The sequence below is a fragment of the Procambarus clarkii genome, chromosome 8 (assembly GCF_040958095.1).
Source record: "Procambarus clarkii isolate CNS0578487 chromosome 8, FALCON_Pclarkii_2.0, whole genome shotgun sequence".
NCBI classification, from domain to species: domain Eukaryota; kingdom Metazoa; phylum Arthropoda; class Malacostraca; order Decapoda; family Cambaridae; genus Procambarus; species Procambarus clarkii.
The window spans coordinates 19,673,757-19,695,983 of NC_091157.1; the positions used below are offsets into that span (position 1 = coordinate 19,673,757).

The 22,227-nt window shown below is 41.2% G+C and overlaps 1 protein-coding gene across 1 annotated transcript in view; it reads right to left on the reverse strand.

Annotated features, from left to right (window-relative positions):
• Positions 1-22,227, reverse strand: part of LOC138359779 (nephrin-like) — a 77,065-nt gene that overhangs the window by 31,948 nt on the left and 22,890 nt on the right. Inside the window, exon 3 of the mRNA XM_069319476.1 lies at positions 7,884-7,927. Within this exon, the coding sequence (XP_069175577.1) occupies positions 7,884-7,927 (44 nt within the window). The remainder of the gene's footprint in view (positions 1-7,883; positions 7,928-22,227) is intronic.

Consider the following 22,227-nt stretch of genomic DNA (forward strand, 5'->3'; position numbering starts at 1 on the left):
TTATGTCATGGGTGACTTTAATTTTAGTGGAATAAACTGGGTGAACAAAACAGGGAATAGTGAAGCAGAAGATTTTCTAGAATTAATTGACGATTGCTTTCTTACGCAACACATTAAGGAACCAACGCGGGAAAATAATATTTTAGATTTAGTGTTAACTAACAGGGAAACACAAATTAATGACATCGAAATAGGGAGTGAGCTAGGGAACAGTGATCACAAAGTAATCAGATTTAGCATAGAATGGAATAGACCTGTAGGAGAAAATTCTGTTAAAGTGCCAGATTTTCGAAAAGCTGATTTTAATAGCCTAAGAAATTTTTTGGGTCAAATAGATTGGAAACTTTTGGGTATGGGGTGTGGGCTGGTTTTAGAGCGAGACATGAACCCAGCGACAGGTGACGTAAAAGGGGATTTCGATGTGGATTTAATATATAACTTATTTAAGAATATTCTAAACAAAGCACAGGAACGTAGTATACCATACAAATTGAATAGGTCGAATACTAATGACCCAAAGTGGATAACAAATAATTTAAAGAACCTTATAGGTAAAAAGAGAGCTTGGTACAAAAGGATTAAGAATGGGGAAGTCAGGTTAGAACAGGAATTCATACAACTGGTTAGAAACGTTAAAAAAGAGATTAGGAAAGCAAAAAGAAACTATGAAGTTCGCATATCAGAGCAAGCAAAGTCAAATCCTAAAGGGTTTTTTCAGTTATATCGAACTAAGACTAGGGAAAGGATAGGTCCATTAAAATCTGAGACAGGTCAAATAACGGATAATGACAAGGAGATGAGTAGTATTTTTAACAAATATTTTATATCTGTATTTACTAAAGAAGAACTTACCAATATGCCTTCAGCCGAACAAGTTTATGTGGGTGGGGATGAGGACAGGTTGACTAGTTTAGCAGTTACCAGGGAGGATGTAATTAAACAATTAGAAAAACTAAAATCAAACAAATCCCCAGGGCCGGATGAAGTGTTTGCCAGGGTGCTTAAAGAATGCAAAGAGGAGCTTTGCGACCCACTGTCTACCATATTTAATAAATCAATAGAGTCAGGCAGAGTGCTAGAGTCATGGAAGGTAGCTAATGTGGTACCAATTTTTAAGAAAGGAGATAGATCACTGGCGTCAAACTATCGGCCAATTAGCCTAACGTCTATTGTGGGAAAGTTACTTGAATCAATAATTGCAAATACAATTCGTCTCCATCTTGAAAACCATAAATTAATAAATGAGTCGCCACATGGTTTTACAAATGGCCGTTCATGTTTAACAAATTTGCTAACTTTTTATTCCAGCATAGTTGAGGCAGTTGATAGTGGTAAAGATTGTGATGTTGTGTACCTTGATTTTAGCAAAGCTTTTGATACAGTGCCACATGAAAGACTAATTAAAAAAATAGAGGCTCATGGTATTGGGGGTGCTATATTAACTTGGATTAGGGCATGGCTATTCCAAAGGAAACAGAGAGTTAGTATAAATGGGGTTAAGTCAGAGTGGGATAATTTTGTTAGTGGAGTACCTCAGGGCTCTGTCCTGGGACCTCTGTTGTTTATAATATATATAAATGATTTAGATTCAGGTTTGAGTAGCAACATTTGCAAATTTGCCGATGATACGAAAATCGGTAGGGAAATTAATTCGGAGGAGGACTCACTATCACTTCAAGTTGATCTAGATAGGGTTTTGAAATGGTGAAATGATTGGCAAATGCAGTTTAATGCTGATAAATATAAAGTTCTGAGGCTAGGAAATGATGATAGAGTTACAAGATACGAGCTAGATGGTGTTGAAATTGCGAAGTCAGATTGCGAAAGGGATCTGGTAGTTATGATTAGTAAGAATTTAAAACAAAAGGATCAATGCATGAATGTTCGTAATAAGGCGAATAGGACACTGGGATTTATTAATCGAAGCGTTAGTAACAAGACACCTGGTGTGGTTCTTAAGCTATATCTTGCTCTGGTTAGGCCCTATTTAGATTATGCAGTTCAGTTTGGTCGCCGAATTATAGAATGGATATAAATTCACTTGAACGTGTCCAACGTAGGATGACTAAGTTAATTCCCCAAATTAGAAATCTTTCATATGAAGAAAGATTAACAAAGCTTAAGTTGCATTCACTGGAAAGGCGAAGAGTTAGGGGTGACATGATAGAGGTTTACAAGTGGATGAATGGCCATAACAGGGGGGATATTAATAGGGTATTAAAAATATCAACACAAGACAGAACACGAAACAATAGGTATAAATTGGATAAGTTTAGATTTAGGAAAGACTTGGGAAAATACTGGTTCACTAACAGGGTTGTTGATTTGTGGAACCAATTGCCGCGTAACGTGGTGGAGGTGGTGTTCCTCGATTGTTTCAAGCGCGGGTTGGACAAGCTATAGAATAGGAGCTGCCTCGTATGGGCCAATAGGCCTTCTGTAGTAGCCTTTGTTCTTATGTTCAGTATGTGGGATATCCTCGCCAATAGGCGAGCTAACATGTGCCTCACATAGGTGGGCCAATATATCCCAATATGTTGGCCAATATTCCCCCTACAGGAGGTTGCAAGGATAGGCCACTATGAACCCCCAGGCGCCAGAGATTTTGCAAACGCCGCCTTCGGCTTCAAAGGCCTCTTCTAGGCTTGCCGGTGGCTCGAACCGGTGTCCATGAAATGAAGTTTATTCCTGCCCACTTCTCCACGGTCTCGTTTGGGGGACGCCCTGCCTCCTGGCGCGGAAAATGTTAAAAAAATGTGGCATGATTGCTCTTCGAATTGGTTTGCTTAGTACATACGTTGGTAAAATAGCGTGGCTCCCTCTCCTGTGTACGGTGTGAGTGTGGAGCTGATTGGTAGGGGGAAGGAGACGGGGAGGGATAGGAGGTAGTGATGGGGGGAGAGGTGAGAAAGGGAGAGAATGGGGATAGAAGGGAAAAAGAAGGGGTTGGTGGGGTGTTATAACAATGGGAAGCCAATTAGTGTGGTCTAATAGGTGTGTTTGGAAGAAGACTAGAGGTGTGGGGGCAAGGTCTGATGGGATACACACACACACAACAATGTTCACAAGGTAAACATTGGCAACATGCCTTACATAAAATATAGAACACATCAAAGCATTGTTGCTAAGCTCAGTTTAGCTAAAGATAATTGTCTTGGACACCTATGTGGCGTGAGGGTAGTGTGAGAGAGAGAGAGAGAGAGAGAGAGAGAGAGAGAGAGAGAGAGAGAGAGAGAGAGAGAGAGAGAGAGAGAGAGAGAGAGAGAGAGAGAGCATCCCAGTCCACCCTTGCAACAAGTGAAGATAAATTTGATCTTTCACCATGTTGCATGGTGAGCAACATCACCATTACTACAGTTGACCGTCTCAGCACCTGTGCCATAACCCCCCTTCCCCCCCACTCTCCCCTTTCCCCACATTCCCCCTTTCCCCCCTCCCTCAGCCCACACTTCACTACACAACTTGATTCAGACGTGAGACTGAAACTGTTCCTTGAGACTGTTCCTTGAGACTGTTCCTTGAGACTGTTCCTTGAGACTGTTCCTTGAGACTGTTTCTTGAGACTGTTTCTTGAGACTGTTCCTTGAGACTGTTCCTTGAGACTGTTCCTTGAGACTGTTCCTTGAGACTGTTCCTTGAGACTGTTCCTTGAGACTGTTCCTTGAGACTGTTCCTTGAGACTGTTCCTTGAGACTGCTCCTTGAGACTGCTCCTTGAGACTGTTCCTTGAGACTGTTCCTTGAGACTGTCTCACTAAAACCAAAACCATCAGGTGTTTCCACTGGATATACCTACGATCGTAAGAATAAAGATAACACAAAATATAATAAATAATAATAATAGTGATAATGAGAAAATCAGTAAGGAACCATTAAGAGGAATCGAACTTGTACACTGTGTACTCCAAAGTGAGTTCTAAACCACTACGCCACGACATGGCCCAAAGCATTGATTCTGTATTATTAATAATTACATAATAATAATAATAATAATAACAGTAATAATTATGTTAATATTGAAACATCATTAAAACTTATATTAATTTTTGGTAAAAGTTCACCAAAGAGAACAGTAACAATTCCTGTGAAAGAGAAACAGGAAAAGGAATTCTTAATTATAAAATCAATCAATCGCGTCCTGATGTAATTTTAACATACACAGCACAGGGACTCCTTAATACCCAGAGAGAGTGAGAGAGAGAGAGGAAGAGAGTGTGGGGGGAAGGAGAGAGACAGAGAGACAGAAACATGAAGGCAGAATACTAGAGAGAGAAAGTTATAGATTTGTGGTACTCAGATGAACCCGGGCACCGTCGGTTATTCTCACTCAACTTTCACACGGGAAGCCACGGGCTGGAGAGTATGTAAGTGGCAAGGGCTAATCGGGGTCGGCCCAGATGTCGTGCTTTAAGAAATATCGGCATCATAAACTATCCTCCCTGAAATTTTCACGAAGTTTTAAATATTATCCGCGGTTGGGAAAACCCGCAGAGTTTCATGTTTACTATTCCTGGGTGAAACAGGTAAGAGAATAGGGATAAGAAAGGGAGAAGAGAGAGGGAAAGAGGGAGAAAGAATATAAGGAGAAGGAGATGTTGAGATCAAGGAATAAGAAGAGAGAATGGTAGAGAGGGTAGGAGAGGGTGGGAGAGGGGAGGGAGAAGGGTAAAGAGGTGAGACAGAGGAGAGATTTGAATAGAGGTTAGAGAGAGGGGAGGAGGAGAAGAGAGGGGAGAGAGAGAGAAGGAGAGGGGTGAGAGCTGGAGAGGGGGAAAAATGAGGAGAGGGTTTGAGAGGGAGTCTATTTTAAAAAAATATTGACTATAATGTTTGGCATATTTATACCTAAGTTATGTTAGATGTTTTGGTTCTGTTGGCAATAATTTGTATAGGCAGAATATGAGAAAGTATTTAAAGAGGAATATATTATTCTCTCTCGTGTTAAAGGTCTATCTTAGTGATAAGATTCGTTAATGCTTCCAATATGAGAACAATTACTTCCCTAACCTACAGAGACCGAAGCTGATATTAAACTCAGTCGCTCAGTGCTCCTATATACATGTATTCTCTCCCCTTGTTCCCTTAAATCAAAGGTTTTATCGGTTAATTGCCAGACTTTGATATGATACTAAACGCCCTCTGGCCCGTGGCCCGTGGCCCCTGGCCTCTGGCCCCTGGCACCTGGCCCCTGGCCCCTGGTCCCTGGTCCCTGGTCCCTGGCCTCTGGCCCCTGGCCCCTGGTCCCTGGCCCCTGGCCTCTGGCCCCTGGCCCCTGGCCCCTGGTCCCTGGCCTCTGGCCCCTGGCCCCTGGTCCCTGGTCCCTGACCTCTGGACCCTGGACCCTGGTCCCTGGCCCCTGGCCCCTGGTCCCTGGCCCCTGGTCCCTGGCTCCTGGCCTCTGGAGTCCTCACAGGCCTGTTTGACGGTAGTGACGTTTTAAAAACGATAATGTTTAAATGTTTAATATGTTTTTAAAACGTTTAATATATTCTGTGATTATCGGTGTACCTACAGTGCTTATTACCATGTAAGAGGGTTCACTTCCCCCCTGGATTATGCCATCAGAATTACATCCCCGCTCCTGTGCCGTGTAAGTCCACTACGGGATCACCATAGCCCGTGCTGCTTAAAGGGTTTTGTTCCCAGTTGCAGAATCTAAAACGACAACAATCTTGGATTATCACCTCACCCGCACTGCTTATTACGGTCAAACACAGTACACCTCCCCTGACGACACCACACCCCCTACCTTGACACCCACCTCCCTTGACACCCCCCTCCCTTGACACCCCCTCCCCTGACACCCCCCCTACCTTGACACCCCACTCCCTTGACACCCCCTCCCCTGACACCCCTCCCTTCCCCAGGTACACACCCTCCCTGACCCTACATGGTACACCCTCCCCTGGATATGTTTGGATCCATAATACTCTGAATTTTAAGAGTTCGCAAAAACTTTGTGGTCGAGTGTGTGAGTGTGTGTGTGTGTGTATTTGTGAAGGTTGAGCTTCCGTTCATGGGACCACCTCTTAACCTTGAGTAGTAGCGTGTGCGTGTACACACCCATGTGCGTGTACAAGTGGTGGCGTGTGCGTGTACACTCCCATGTGCGTGTACACTCCCATGTGCGTGTACACTCCCATGTGCGTGTACACACCCATGTGCGTGTACAAGCGGTGGCGTGTGCGTGTACACACCCATGTGCGTGTACAAGTGGTGGCGTGTGCGTGTACAGACCCATGTGCGTGTACAAGTGGTGTCGTGTGCGTGTACACACCTATGTGCGTGTACAAGTGGTTGCGTGTGCGTGCGACAGTCTCCCTTAGTGTCCATATTAATCAGTGATTGGCTCTGTAATCACCAAGATAAAAGTGGAATTACTTGACGCTCCGCATGAGAGAGAGAGAGAGAGAGAGAGAGAGAGAGAGAGAGAGAGAGAGAGAGAGAGAGAGAGAGAGAGAGAGAGAGAAAGAGACAGAGACAGAGACGGAGACGGAGAGAGAGTGAGAGAGAGTGAGAGAAAGTGAGAGAGAGTGAGAGAGAGTGAGAGAGAGAGTGAGAGAGAGAGAGAGAGAGAGAGAGAGAGAGAGAGAGAGAGAGAGAGAGAGAGAGAGAGAGACAGAGAGAGAGAGAGAGACAGAGAGAGAGAGAGAGAGAGAGAGAGAGAGAGAGAGAGACAGAGAGAGAGATATCACTAGCCACTAGGGAGGGGGGCGGGGGTCCAGAGCCCCAACAGGAGCTCATAGCAGTAAGTGTTCACTATTAGGGCCATTTTGTCAGTCCCGCGGTACAGGTCGCCGCCCTTGTCATCAGGGACTTCTGGCACTGTCTTTACTGATGACTTACTTGAGTGTCTCGTGTAAGTTTGTTTATGTAAGTTTAAGGCTTTATTAAGTTATATTTTGGGTTATTGCTGTTAATTATCATTGCTAGTGTTAAAAAATATAATTCAGATAATTTTATCATTATTGTTTTTATAATTATTATTATCGTCGTAAATTGGTATTATTATTGGCATCCAAATTGTTACTAAACTTTTAAGAACAAATGATATATGTTTCCTGTTTCATCAAACTGTTTTCACCATATCTGAGTTAGTTGATCTGTGATTTTCTCTCGTTCTCTCCTTTATGTTTCTCTCTTAATTTGTCTGTCTCTCTGTAAAAAAATAAACACACACACACACACACATAATAGTAACAGGAATTGATAAAATCGATAGGGAAGATTTCCTGAGACCTGGAACGTTAAGAACAAGAGGTCATAGATTTAAACTAACGAAACACAGATGCCGAAGAAATATAAGAAAATTCACTTTCGCGAACAGAGTGGTAGACAGTTGGAACAAGTTAGGCGAGAAGGTGGTGGAGGTCAAGACCTTCAGTAGTGTCAAAGCGTTATATGACAAAGAGTACTGGGAAGACGGGACACCACGAGCGTAGCTCTCATCCTGTAACTACACTTAGGTAATTACACACGGTTGAATTAATCTGGATGTTGATTACTGGTGTCAGCTGCCGATTGCCTCCTACGATCCAACTAATCACACACACTGACTATCGTAGGAGGCTTCGTATGCTTGAGGCTGTGTTCATTCGGGAGCTGACACCAGTAATCATTATCCAGATGAATTCGACTTCGAGCATACAACTGTTTGATGGTCCTCCATTGACCCAAAGGGAAGATGTAAGACCTGGTGGACAGCTAGAAGCCGGAGTCAGGCAGCAATCACCTCACACTATCCTTCGCCGCTCCATAGGATTAAAGGGGTTAGATGAATCGTAGTTTGAGGTGTACTCTACACTTACAAGGAAAAATGTAGACATTAATAAGTGTCGAGTTACAACCCTGCTCCTGTGCCAAGTAAGTCCACTACGGGCTCACCGTAGCCCGTGCTACTTGGAACTTTATGTTCCAAGTTGGTAAATCTAAAACAACAACAACGTTGTAAGCTCAGTATAGTGCAACAGTGTACTCCTGAAGATGTCACATTGATGACATAAAGTCAAACGATTAAAATGGAAAGATTAAATGATCTAGTGTTTCTTCACCCTCCAGATGGTAGAAGATATTTGGGTAGAATGGAACATTGATGTGACTGCCAGAGTAGTCACATCAATCTCTCACACTGTAAACATTTCCCAAGAAATATTTAGTCATTAGCCCCAGCAGCGTGATGGCCTTGAAATGTCTAAATTAGAACAGAGAAAACATGATTACTAAAATTGTTTAATTCTGTGAGCTCTGGGGCCGGTGTGTTGACTTACAAGCCTTGTGCAGTTACCCATTGGTGGCTTGTTGACCCTGTGGGGGAAGGTGTTGTGGGAGTGGGGGAAGGTGTTGTGGGTGTGAGGTGTTACGTACTCCTAGCAGAATACGTATATAAATTTAAAATAAATATTATTTTATTTTATCATTGCATGTATATGTACACATATTGTGTTTTTGGTAAATTGTCGTATGGTGTGGCAGCGTCAGTGGACAAGAGCGCGGTTGTCTCTGCACACGTCTATTACTTGATTGATACGGGAAAGCTGGACCTGTTCAGTTTGGGAGTTCCAGATGTCACTTTATTTTAGTTAGAAAATGTTTTATATACTGTAATTAAACAGGTGTCATTGTACTTATATATTTTGTAAGTAACTATTATATGTAACTTGCAGTCTTATGTGTTTTGAGAACAAGTGGTTGTTCAATTAGTTTATAATATTAAAAAGTCCTTAGTTTCCATCCCTCATCCTGGGATGAGGCAGACGGGAGGTGAGAATGTGGGTGGCGACAGAGCGAGAGTTCAGTAGCTGAGCAGGAACCAGGGAGATAACATGTTGAAGTTAAGTTCATTTGTTCTGTCATAGCCATACCTATTAATATTGATTTAATGTCTGGAAGTTACAGTGATATTTTTTTAATGTGATATATATTGTGACCATATAATCATCTGTTTGCCTTTGAGATTTATTTAATATAATGTTATATATATATGCTTAGTGTCTTTATTCTTCAGTCCTATGAAGATTCTATTTTTGTGCTCATTACTTATTAAGGGGTTATACTGGTGATTCGCTATTGAGAACAGCAGTTGTGTCGTATCCCTAGACTTATTAAAGTTTGGCTGCTGTAGGATCACGAGCCGTAACGTACGATAGGTAACAAAGAGTTATGGGGGCCTGTGCCGGGAAATATTGTCCCACTTTAACTTAACTATGCTAATCTAACCTTGCCTTCCTAGGTACCAGTGTGTCAAGTGTCTCTGTGTGTTTCTTAAGAACTATTCCATGTGCCAAGCAAGCCTTCCTGTGTGTCAAGTAACAACGTTTCACGATTTTGAGGTAAGTCATCCTATATATTTTGTTTGTGCAGTGAGGCCAAGCGAATTTTCAGTGTGGTGACAATTTTACAGTGAAGTGTAGTGCAGTGCCATTGTTTTAATTATTGTTGTGAATTAAGTGCCAAGTGTTAGTAACGATGGAGAAGAAAGTTGCAGCGTTGGTGGCTCACCCAGACTTTGAAGGGATTCAGAACCTTAAAAAGACTGAGTTAATACAAATGGCAAATCAGTTGGATTTGACCGCCAGCAATAGAATGGTTAAAGCCCAAATATTGAAAGTCATTGTGACGCATTTTGTTGAGAATGGGGAGTTAGATGAAGAAATTCTAGAGGAGTTAAGAGAGGAGTCGAGTGATCAGATGACGTTAAAGCGTCTTGAGTTAGAAGCTCGCCAATTAGAGCTTGAAGCTCAAAAAGAACAGAAAATATTAGAGGCTGAAGCTCGTCAAAGAGAGATTGAAGCTCAACAGCAACAGCAAATATTAGAGGCTGAAGCTCAGCAAAGGGAGCTGGAGACTAGGCGTTTAGAAATTGCGGCACAAAACCAGAGAGGTTTAATTGAGTTGCAACTTGAAGCCACAAAGAAGCAACAATTAGAGATTCAACAACAAATGGCTGACACTAACTTCAGGCTTGAATCACAGCGTATGGCAGCTGGGCATGGAAATACTAGTAATGTTTCAACAAATAGTGATAATAATCCCATCAGGATGAATAAGTATATAGAGTTGCCCAAGTTCAATGAGGAAGATCCTGAGGTTTTCTTTGCACATTTTTATAAAATTGCCATCAGTATGAACTGGCCAAGGGATCAGTGGGTAGCCATTATGCAGTCTCAATTCAAGGGGCGTAGTCAGGAGGTTTTCACAACCTTACCTGACGCTCATAGTTTTGATTATGATTTTGTAAAGAAAAGCATCCTCAATGCATACCAGCTAAATCCAGAGGCACACAGGCAAAAGTTCAGGAACCTAAGGAGAATCAGGGATCAGACAATAGCAGATTTTACTCGTCAGAAGACGAAATTTTGCAACAGATGGTTAAAGTCACTTGCAGTCACTGATTTTGATGCTCTAAAGAATCTTCTTATAATGGAAGAAGTATTGTCATGTCTTCCAGACCAGTTGTCTACTTTTATGGCAGAACAAAAGAATGTAACAGACATTTATGAGCTGTCAAAGCTCGCGGATGAGCATGAGTTGTTGACTAAGGCCCCGTTTACGGCCACTTCACCTAAGTCTAGTCGTAGAGTAAATTTCAATGCTCACCGAACTCCTTATCAGTATAAGTCTCCTCCTGGTGCGACAGTTACTCCCGTGAACTTTTCTCTTACTAACCCTAAGATGGTTACTCCATTGCCAGGATCATCTAAGCCTAGTAATGCTAATTCTAAACCTACAGTTGGTTCTACCAGTGTGTCCACTGTAAGGTCCTGTTCCCATTGTAAGAGAAAAGGCCATGGAATTCATTCATGTTTTATATTGCACCCTGAGTTACGACCAACTGGTCTCATTTATTGCAGAGGTGTGCAAAATAAACTTACTAATAAACATGTAACTGTAAACCCCAATTGGGTGAAACAGTATTCACCATATATGTCTTCAGGTGAAGTCTTGTGTATTAATGGAAAGTGGAAGCCAGTGGTTATTCTTCGTGATACAGGTGCTTCCCAAACCATAATTTCATCCAGTATTCTTTCTGATGTTGAAAAGAGAGATACTGGAAAGTTTGTTGTTCTTCAGAGTGTTGCAGGATGTAAAACTGTACCTCTAATAGACATTAATTTCAGATCCACCATTACACCAAGTTTATGCACTGTGGGTGTTAGTACACAGTTGCCCATCCCAGGTGTGGATGTTATATTGGGTAATGATGTGGCCATAAATCATGTTGTGGGTGAGATTGATCCCCGTTTGTGTAAACAGCCAGTTGCAGACCATGTTTATTCTGCCTGTGCTGAAGTTAGTTCTATGAATGAACCTGTTGTAGAAGATGGTTTTGTCCCTTCTACCTGTGCTGATGTCAGTACTCTTATAAATCCAGTTGTCAGTTCTGATGTTGTTACTCAAGCATTTGTTCCAGTAACCAGTACCCCTTCAGTGGAGAAGTGGGATGTGGTTGTTCCAGATTCCTGTGTGGCCGATTTAGTTGTTGAGAGTAAGCCTGATACTATGACTCTGCTTTATTCCAATAAATTGGGAAAGGATGTCCATGTACCATTGTCTTGCCCGCTCACTACGAACGTTGTGCCAGGAGTTGAGAGAAACTTAAAAGCCACGACTCTGTATTCCAGCCAAGTGAATGGTTTAGGACAAGATGTCGGGTTGGCAGAAGTATTCCCGCTCACTCCAAGTTTAGAATCAGTTGTCGAGAGTAAGTCCGTTGTAGAGGCCCCGCCTCACCCTAGTCAAGGTGATATAATAGGGGAGGAGGTCAAACTACCTGTTACTTGCCCGCTCGTTTCAGATTCCCTTCATTTATGTGCTTTGAGTAGAACTGACCCTAAGATTTCAGAGAGAAGCAAGGAGACAGTCTGTACTGTAGATCCAGTTTTGGAGAGTGTGGGAAAGCAGCCAGAGGATCAGCTTCTGTTGAGTAGATGGAGACCCATTGAGCCTCCCTCTTCAGTTGTCTGTGAGGATGTGACCCAGCTTGGTAGTGATATTATTGATTGTGAGCAGACAGTACTCCCAGCAGCTCCAGAAGTCATGGGAGGAAATTTTGGTAAAATCATTAAGAGTGGTAAAGAAGCATTTGGATCTAAGTTGCGGAGTTGTGATTCTTATTCTATGTGGAGGAAGTATTTCTCATTGTGTACATTGAGTCAGAGTGTGTGTAGGATGTTGAAATCTACTTTTATTCTGCAGGAGCCATTTTCTTGTGAAGTAATGGACTGTGGGACATCTTTGTCAAGCCTTGTGGTGGAGCAGAGAGAGTTTACTCAAGTAGGTTGTGCATCCAGTTCTGAGGAAGTGGTGAGTTATGCTAGAGCAGTGTCTCTATATTCAGATCCAGTTAATTTTGATGCACGAGTGATAAAAGTGTATGTTCCACTCAAGTGTGGTGTTGATTTTCAGAATCATATTGTGGGTGAAGGATTAAATCATACTGGGGAGCAGATGTTTGAGGCTCCAGGTGTGCAATTCAAGTTGGGGGATAAGGTTATCCTACCTAGAGTTAATCATTGTGAAGGGTTTCAGATTGTCCTTGGGCGTTTTCCAGGTAATCTGCTGTTCATCTTCAAGATGTTAAGACCCTTAAACCTCTTGGTTGATTGGTTGTCATCAGACGTAAATCACTTGGGAAGTGATGGTGAAGATTGTAACGTTTTCGGCATGTTTTATTTAGTCTCTTGGAAGACTAGACGGTTGATGAATGTGTGTGTTGTGTTCAAGTTCACCATCAGAGGGTGTGAACTTGTCTTGAGAGTTATGATTGAGATATGGTGCCTAGGCATATGCCTGTTTTCTTTCACTGATCGTTATGACAGAGTTATGAAGCAATTGATTTCTGTGTTCCTTATGGATCATCTGAGTCAGTTCGATCAGGTAGTCTTTGCACTAATCTTGGGTTGTATTTCTTGGTTGGAAGGTCAAAGGTTTGATAAGTCGGTGTCTTGTGTTTCGGAAGGTTCTATGAATGGGAAAGTTTTATGCATAATTGTGAGGTTTAATGCTACTTTCTCTAATTTTAGTATCCATTGGGCGAGAGTATGTGTTCCACAGAGGATCAAGAGTGATGAGCAGATGTCTGTGTCAGAGCATACCCAGGAGAAGTCCCAACTCAACTCAACATACAGCCTGCTTCAATTAAGCAGTTCAGCTCCAGAATAAGGGAGTAATGGAAAATCGAGGCTGTCTTGGGAAAATTCACCATGTGAAAAAGGAATCACATGGAAAAATGAAACTGATCTTGAAGAAATAGTAGAGACATATGAAAAGCAAAATTGCCATGATAACTGTGTGAAAGAAGCTACCTTTATTGACAATTCTATTCATGCTACTAATGATACTGTTGTAGATAGGAGTGTGAAATATGATCTGAAACAAAGTGAAATAGATGAGATAGTACCTTGGAGAGATAAATTTGCATACTCCAGTGACACATATGTAGAACATTGTCATAAGACTGAAATTTCTGAGTTTCCTGTAAGACTATATTTGGAGTGTTTTCATTTTTGTCCAGAGATGTGTTCTTATTACTTTTACATGTTTGGTGTAATTAATACCATAAATCTCAAGTGTCATACATTTTACTTTGAAAAAATGCCATTGATCTTCAATCTATTGCATTTTTTTTCTTGGAGGTGGAAGTGTTACGTACTCCTAGCAGAATACGTATATAAATTTAAAATAAATATTATTTTATTTTATCATTGCATGTATATGTACACATATTGTGTTTTTGGTAAATTGTCGTATGGTGTGGCAGCGTCAGTGGACAAGAGCGCGGTTGTCTCTGCACACGTCTATTACTTGATTGATACGGGAAAGCTGGACCTGTTCAGTTTGGGAGTTCCAGATGTCACTTTATTTTAGTTAGAAAATGTTTTATATACTGTAATTAAACAGGTGTCATTGTACTTATATATTTTGTAAGTAACTATTATATGTAACTTGCAGTCTTATGTGTTTTGAGAACAAGTGGTTGTTCAATTAGTTTATAATATTAAAAAGTCCTTAGTTTCCATCCCTCATCCTGGGATGAGGCAGACGGGAGGTGAGAATGTGGGTGGCGACAGAGCGAGAGTTCAGTAGCTGAGCAGGAACCAGGGAGATAACATGTTGAAGTTAAGTTCATTTGTTCTGTCATAGCCATACCTATTAATATTGATTTAATGTCTGGAAGTTACAGTGATATTTTTTTAATGTGATATATATTGTGACCATATAATCATCTGTTTGCCTTTGAGATTTATTTAATATAATGTTATATATATATGCTTAGTGTCTTTATTCTTCAGTCCTATGAAGATTCTATTTTTGTGCTCATTACTTATTAAGGGGTTATACTGGTGATTCGCTATTGAGAACAGCAGTTGTGTCGTATCCCTAGACTTATTAAAGTTTGGCTGCTGTAGGATCACGAGCCGTAACGTACGATAGGTAACATGGGGGAAGGTGTTGTGGGTGTGTGAGGGGAAGGTATGGAAAGGTATTTTGAGTGTGGGAGTGTGTGTGTGGAGGGAAGGTATTGTGAGTGTGGGGAGCATGCATGGGCATGTGTTGAGAGTGTGGTACAAGGTACTGGTGGTGTGGGGTATATGTGTGGGAGTGGTGCGGAGGGTTTAGACGTGTGGGGAATAGGTATTAGTAGTGAGAGGAACCTCACCAATGGTGTGATAGACTCATAACAAGAAAACCCAGCAGCCTGTTATTTTTGTGAGCTGTTATAACATCAAGAACATCATAACAACACGATGAGTAGAGGTTGTGTCATGATATCTCTGGTGGTGATCTGACTGTGTATAGAAATTATATTCTTTTGTGGTGCACATGTTATGCATTCTCAGACGTCTTGAAAGAGAGGGTTTTTGTCTGGCTTATAAAGTGAGATCTTTGAGGGAGGAGACTGACAGCTCCCAAGTGATGTTGTGAAGGCATAGACGACATTAGTCCCCTTCGAGACACTTAGCTGCTGTCGGGAGAGTTCTTATTAAACAAGTCCGAGGTCTTCTTGTTGCAAGTAGATGATCAACTCTGTCTTCTTCTTGGGGTTAGGTTCAGGCAATTTTGTATATAATTTTTCTGACGTTTGTCACAACTAGACAGGATAGGCTGAACCACCAATGCCGAAAAAAAATATAATGATACAACGACAATTCATCAAAGATTAGACATCGGCGAAGCACTACATCTCAAACAATCTTAAACCAACTGTTACCAACCAGCTGTCACTCAGATACATTCTACCATCTTGAAGACCACGAGGGAAGATGTAGCACACAGCCCCAACTACCATAAGAACATAGGAAGGAAGGAATCTGCAGAAGGCTCGCTATCTCTAGGGTCACTATACTTCTCCTCAACCATCTTAGCTTGAGCAATCGTATACATAACTAACTTATATTCACTTCAACCTTGCTTTGGAAAATGTTGACAGGATCAATGAAATGCCTATCACAATGACAGGCCATATTTATAAAAGTGAGAAATTAAATTTTGAGAATCATTGATCTGGTCCTTCTATCGTATTCAATAACATCACACACACACACACACACACACACACACACACTCTACAGTGACTATGTAGACAGTCCAGCCAATGGATCGTGAGCTTCTACTCCTAATATGCTAATTAATGGGTTGTATATCTGTATTTGCTTTACTTATTTGACAGGGCGATATATTTCCTACCTCCGTGATATAGCCACCAATTTGCTTTTATTAGGAGCAAAAATAACTTTGCCAACGTGGTCATCAAAATAGATTTAAGGGGGTTTTCATTGATATATTCATCGTCTTTTGTCTTTTGAAAAATTAAGTTTACAATCATCTATATCAGCACCAGCCTTTGGTCTTAACCTCTGACTGTCATTATGTAGTTACACAGGAGAATACACAACCCTCTGGCACACGTGCCGTCTATGGCATGCTGACGTCGAATGATTGATGAATATCACTTGAAGGATTCGGCTCTTTAATTATTATTAATTATAATTATAAATATTATTATCATTGTTATTCCTATAACTACGACAATATTACCCACCATAACATGACAATAATGAACAACCATGACAGTTGACCAGCTGCCACCATTGACACAAACATTATACATTAAAAAAAAAGTGTTTAAAAATGCTCCTGGAACGCGAGAGACTATATTTTCATTCCTGTATAATAGATTGCTCCTGTATAATAGATTGCTACTGTATAATAAATTGCTACTGTATAATAAATTGCTCTGTTGACACGAAAACCTGACAATGACCCACAGAATAAAAATTTCCTTCTTCCATGTTCTACTCTGTGAACCATTTAGTTTAAAACAAAGCAAAAAAAGTATCGTTACTATTTCCCAAACATTCAATGATCCTTTGAATAAAAAAACAAACAAAAAAAACGTAAAATATATTTTTTTAACGTTTCTTTACATTCTGCTCCATGTTTTATATCGTCGAAGCCGTGAATGACAGTGTAAAGTACTTGGCAAATATTCAATGTTTTCTACCGCTTGCTTCGGGCTGGTGTTTGGTAGAGGTGGTTCTCCTGTAGCATGTTTGGTAGTGGTGGTTCACCTGTAGCATGTTTGGTAGTGGTGGTTCACCTGTAGCATGTTTGGTAGTGGTGTTCACCTGTAGCATGTTTGGTAGTGGTGGTCCACCTGTAGCATGTTTGGTAGTGGTGGTCCACCTGTAGCATGTTTGGTAGTGGTGGTCCATCTGTAGCATGTTTGGTAGTGGTGGTTCACCTGTAACATGTTTGGTAGTGGTGGTTCTCCTGTAGCATGTTTGGTAGTGGTGGTTCACTTGTAGCATGTTTGGTAGTGGTGGTTCACCTGTAGCATGTTTGGTAGTGGTGGTTCACCTGTAGCATGTTTGGTAGTGGTGGTTCACCTGTAGCATGTTTGGTAGTGGTGGTTCACTTGTAGCATGTTTGGTAGTGGTGGTTCACCTGTAGCATGTTTGGTAGTGGTGGTTCACTTGTAGCATGTTTGGTAGTGGTGGTTCACCTGTAGCATGTTTGGTAGTGGTGGTTCACCTGTAGCATGTTTGGTAGAGGGGGCTCACCTGTAGCATGTTTGATAGACGTGGTTCACCTGTTGCATGTTTGGTAGTGGAGGTTCACCTGTAGCATGTTTGGTAGTGGTGGTTCACCTGTAGCATGTTTGGTAGTGGTGGTTCACCTGTAGCATGTTTGGTAGTGGTGGTTCTCCTGTAGCATGTTTGGTAGTGGTGGTTCACTTGTAGCATGTTTGGTAGTGGTGGTTCACCTGTAGCATGTTTGATAGTGGTGGTTAAGCTGTAGCATGTTTGGTAGTTGTGGTTCACCTGTAGCATGTTTGGTAGTGGTGGTTCACTTGTAGCATGTTTGGTAGTGGTGGTTCACCTGTAGCATGTTTGGTAGGTGTGGTTCTCCTGTAGCATGTTTGGTAGAGGGGGTTCACCTGTAGCATGTTTGATAGACGTGGTTCACCTGTAGCATGTTTGGTAGTGGTGGTTCACCTGTAGCATGTTTGGTAGTGGTGGTTCTCCGGTAGCATGTTTGGTAGTGGTGGTTCACTTGTAGCATGTTTGGTAGTGGTTGTTCACTTGTAGCATGTTTGGTAGTGGTGGTTCACCTGTAGCATGTTTGGTAGTGGTGGTTCACCTGTAGCATGTTTGGTAGTGGTGGTTCACTTGTAGCATGTTTGGTAGTGGTGGTTCTCCTGTAGCATGTTTGGTAGAGGTGGTTCACTTGTAGCATGTTTGGTGGTGGTGGTTCTCCTGTAGCATTTTTGGTAGTGGTGGTTCTCCTGTAGCATGTTTGGTAGTGGTGGTTCACCTGTAGCATGTTTGGTAGTGGTGGTTCACATGTAGCATGTTTGGTAGTGGTGGTTCTCCTGTAGCATGTTTGGTAGAGGTGGTTCACTTGTAGCATGTTTGGTGGTGGTGGTTCTCCTGTAGCTTTTTTGGTAGAGGTGGTTCTCCTGTTGCATGTTTGGTAGTGGTGGTTCATCTGTAGCATGTTTGGTAGAGGTGGTTCACCTGCAGCATGTTTGGTGGTGGTGGTTCTCCTGTAGCATTTTTGGTAGAGGTGGTTCTCCTGTAGCATGTTTGGTAGTGGTGGTTCACCTGTAGCATGTTTGTTAGTGGAGGTTCACCTGTAGCATGTTTGGTAGTGGAGGTTCTCCTGTAGCCTGTTTGGTAGAGGGGGTTCTCCTGTAGCATGTTTGGTAGTGGTGGTTCACCTGTAGCATGTTTGGTAGTGGTGGTTCACCTGTAGCATGTTTGGTAGTGGTGGTTCACCTGTAGCATGTTTGGTAGGTGTGGTTCTCCTGTAGCATGTTTGGTGGTGGTGGTTCACCTGTAGCATGTTTGGTAGTGGTGGTTCTCCTGTAGCATGTTTGGTGGTGGTGGTTCTCCTGTAGCATGTTTGGTACAGGTGGTTTACCTGTAGCATGTTTGATAGAGGTGGTTCACCTGTAGCATGTTTAATACAGCTGAGGGAGTCTAAAAGCAGCAGTTCTTCTGTATCAAGCAAGGAGACCGTTCAATCTAAAGAAAACAATAGAGCTGAAACTCGTTAACAAGACTTAATAACACACAAATAAGAGACTTTACTTTCCAGAAATCATGAAGTCCACGTTAGCTTACACGAACACAAGCGGGTAGAGATTAATAAATCCCTCCAGCACTCATGCTCAAGCGGTCGCAACAAAAGCCCCTCTCACTCTCTCTTGCAAAAAAAAAAATAATAAAACCACACAACAATTACACGACAAAAGTAATTACAAAAGCACACACACACACACACAGTGTGTGTGTGTAATATATATATATATATATATATATATATATATATATATATATATATATATATATATATATATATATATATATAAATATATATATATATAATTATATATATATATATATTGTGACGGAGTTCCCCCCCCTTATAATTCTCCCACGCCTGCAGTAAGAGTCATGTCTACTTTTCCCAAGCGTTCTCTACGTTGCAGGCTACAATTGGATATATGGGAGAGAGTGAAGTGTTCTCGGAGAGCCGAGAAATTTGTGAAATAGTAATATTTTGGCCTGTGGTTTAGGCCCTTTAGGGAGCCAAGATGGCGCTGGCTTCCCTGATCTCCCGCCAAAACCGTGTGACGTCAGTGGCACCGGATTGGTCACCGACGGCAGTGTGGCACCGGGAGCCAATGAAAACCTCCCGTGGCGAAAGTGACGTCACGAAGGAAGGGGGTCCGGCCAGCGCGCCGGGCTGGCGCCAGCAGTCAGACACGACACGTCATAGAGGTCGGACGTGCGACGAGTGGTCCTATCTGTCGGACAGCTGTTTCCCACTACCGTGGATTTACGCGTCACCTGAAGTCCGCCAGTACTCTGAGAAGTCTTCCATAGTTCATGTGTTGAACCAGAAGAGGGAATTGACGGTTATTTGAGCAACAAGTGCTCCAGTCAGGTACTGTGCCAGTAGCAGTGAAGCCGTGCAGTGACGTATATTGACGTCTGTGGCAATTCACCAGTTTGTGACAGCGTAGTGGCTGACAGAGCCACTGGGTAGCTGAGGAAGAGAGGACTATTTGGGGAAACCGAACGACTGTAGCTGAGACGTAGGCGACAGCCGTTGCTGGGAGAAGACGACGGCCAGGAGACCGACTCCAACCTTCAAGAAGTCAAGGAGGAGGACGGACCTGCAGTGAGGAGGCACGGAGACGACGCGCTAAACGGTGGGACGACGAGAGGCTCTGGTAGGACACGACGACGTGTAGTGTGGGGGCGTTCCCGACACGAGGACCAGGAGCTACATCTCGACTCTCATCGGAGGATAGGGTGAAGTAGGTGGTTCTAGTTCCCTCCCCATTCCCCTTTAGTTAGCTATATTATTTGGCTATATTATCTAGCCCGAAGATTTTATATGTCGTGAGCAAGTCTCACCTATGTCACGGTAAAGCACCAGTGTGCTAGACAGTACTATCAAGAGTACTTGTATTATTCATGTTGATTATTGGTGTGTACAGGCACCAGGAACCAGTGATAAATTTACTGTGTTGTGTATATCTTTCTATAGATTTTGATATGAACATATAGGGGTAAATTATATGTAATATTATGCCAGTATTTGGAGGTTAGGCTATGTGCCCAGAAACTATTTATTTTCCATGTATTGATGATTGATTTATATACCATATATATGTCTATGTTCATTCAGTGAATAATCATTTGTGAGTACAGTGAATTATTGCGTTATCGCCCACGAGAGAAAGTACTGAAAACTCCAGTGTTAATATTTCATAATATATTGTTGGATAAATAACAATGTGAAGCCATTACAGTGAATCATTATAGCATTGATTGTAGAAAAGACTGTTTGAGCCTGAGTACAGTGTAACTGAGTAATACGGTTTATTTGTGCCAATATCGAGTGTGCGAGTTTCTAGTAATATTGGAAAATTTAAAGGAACAGCGCGCGTGAATCTAGAAAACAAGCAAAGTTCGCGCGGAGAGGCCATTGCGATCAGCTGTTCTTGACACTTGATGAGGAGGGGGAGAGTGTTGCCCTCTAGTGATCGCATAATATCCGTGGGAATTACCGGCCGAGTCAGGATCAGTTGATTTATGATTATTGTGTGGCCTTGTGACATCTTTCATACATTTTAAGTAAAATACAAAACTCTCTTTGTGTTTTTATCATCCCCTCCATTGATCTTGTGGCTATACTATACCTGTAAGCATAGAGTGATAACAATAAGTACCTGCCTGATTCCTGATCTTTGAGTGTGACCTTGCCAAGGCTACCACTGAATACACCAGTCCACTGAGGGTGTTACTGGCCACCTTAAACACCAGTTGGCGATCTTGTGTTTAACTGTAGAGCCCTATTGTTGGGGAGGGCACACGACAGTCGAGGTGAACGAGTCGTGTTCTCACTCTTTCTTAATAAGAGGCCGTTAAGATTGACTGGGAGACTCTTCTGGCGTGCAGTGGCGCCGTGAGGATCGAGGGAAGACCCGCAGGGCTACGGTGAGTTACCTTGAGCGTAACTATTGCTCACCCCAGAGTAAGGGTAGAGAATAATAGAGAGGTGAAACCCCCAACAATATATATATATATATATATATATATATATATATATATATATATATATATATATATATAATTATATATATATATATATATATATATATATATATATATATATAATATATATATATATATATATATATATATATATATATAATTATATATATATATATATATATATATATATATATATATATATATATAAATATATATATATAATTATATATATATATATATATATATATATATATATATATATATATATATATAATTATATATATAATTATATATATATATATATATATATATATATATATATATATATATATATATATGTCGTACCTAATAGCCAGAACGCACTTCTCAGCCTACTATTCAAGGCCCGATTTGCCTAATAAGCCAAGTTTTCATGAATTAATGTTTTTTCGTCTACCTAACCTACCTAACCTAACCTAACCTAGCTTTTTTTGGCTACCTAACCTAACCTTACCTATAAATATAGGTTAGGTTAGGTTAGGTAGGGTTGGTCAGGTTCGGTCATATATCTTCGTTAATTTTAACTCCAATAAAAAAAAATTGACCTCATACATAGAGAAAAGGGTTGCTTTATCATTTCATAAGAAAAAAATTATAGTAAATATATTAATTCAGGAAAACTTGGCTTATTAGGCAAATCGGGCCTTGAATAGTAGGCTGAGAAGTGAGTTCTGGCTACTAGGTACGACATATATATATATATATATAATTATATATATATATATATATATATATATATATATATATATATATATATATATATATATATATATATATATATATATATATATTAATCCCACCTTCATGCTCACTATGCGCAGACTCGAGTAGCGATGCACAGCCGCCCATTTTCTAGGTTAATCCCTAACCCCCCGACGGATTTGGGCGGGATTAATGAACCCTAAACTTAAAGGCTACCATTGGACATAAATCCACTGAAATAATTACAGTAGTTACAACTACCTGCGAGGCAATTTACCCACCAAAGTTATTACGCTGCCAGGAGAGTGTTGGGGGGGGGGGGGCGGTGAGAGGGGGGGGTGGTATTAGGGATTAGTTTTTAAAGAAAGTTTTTTGGAGTTTTTTGTTTTTAAAGAAACTTTCTAGATTTTTTT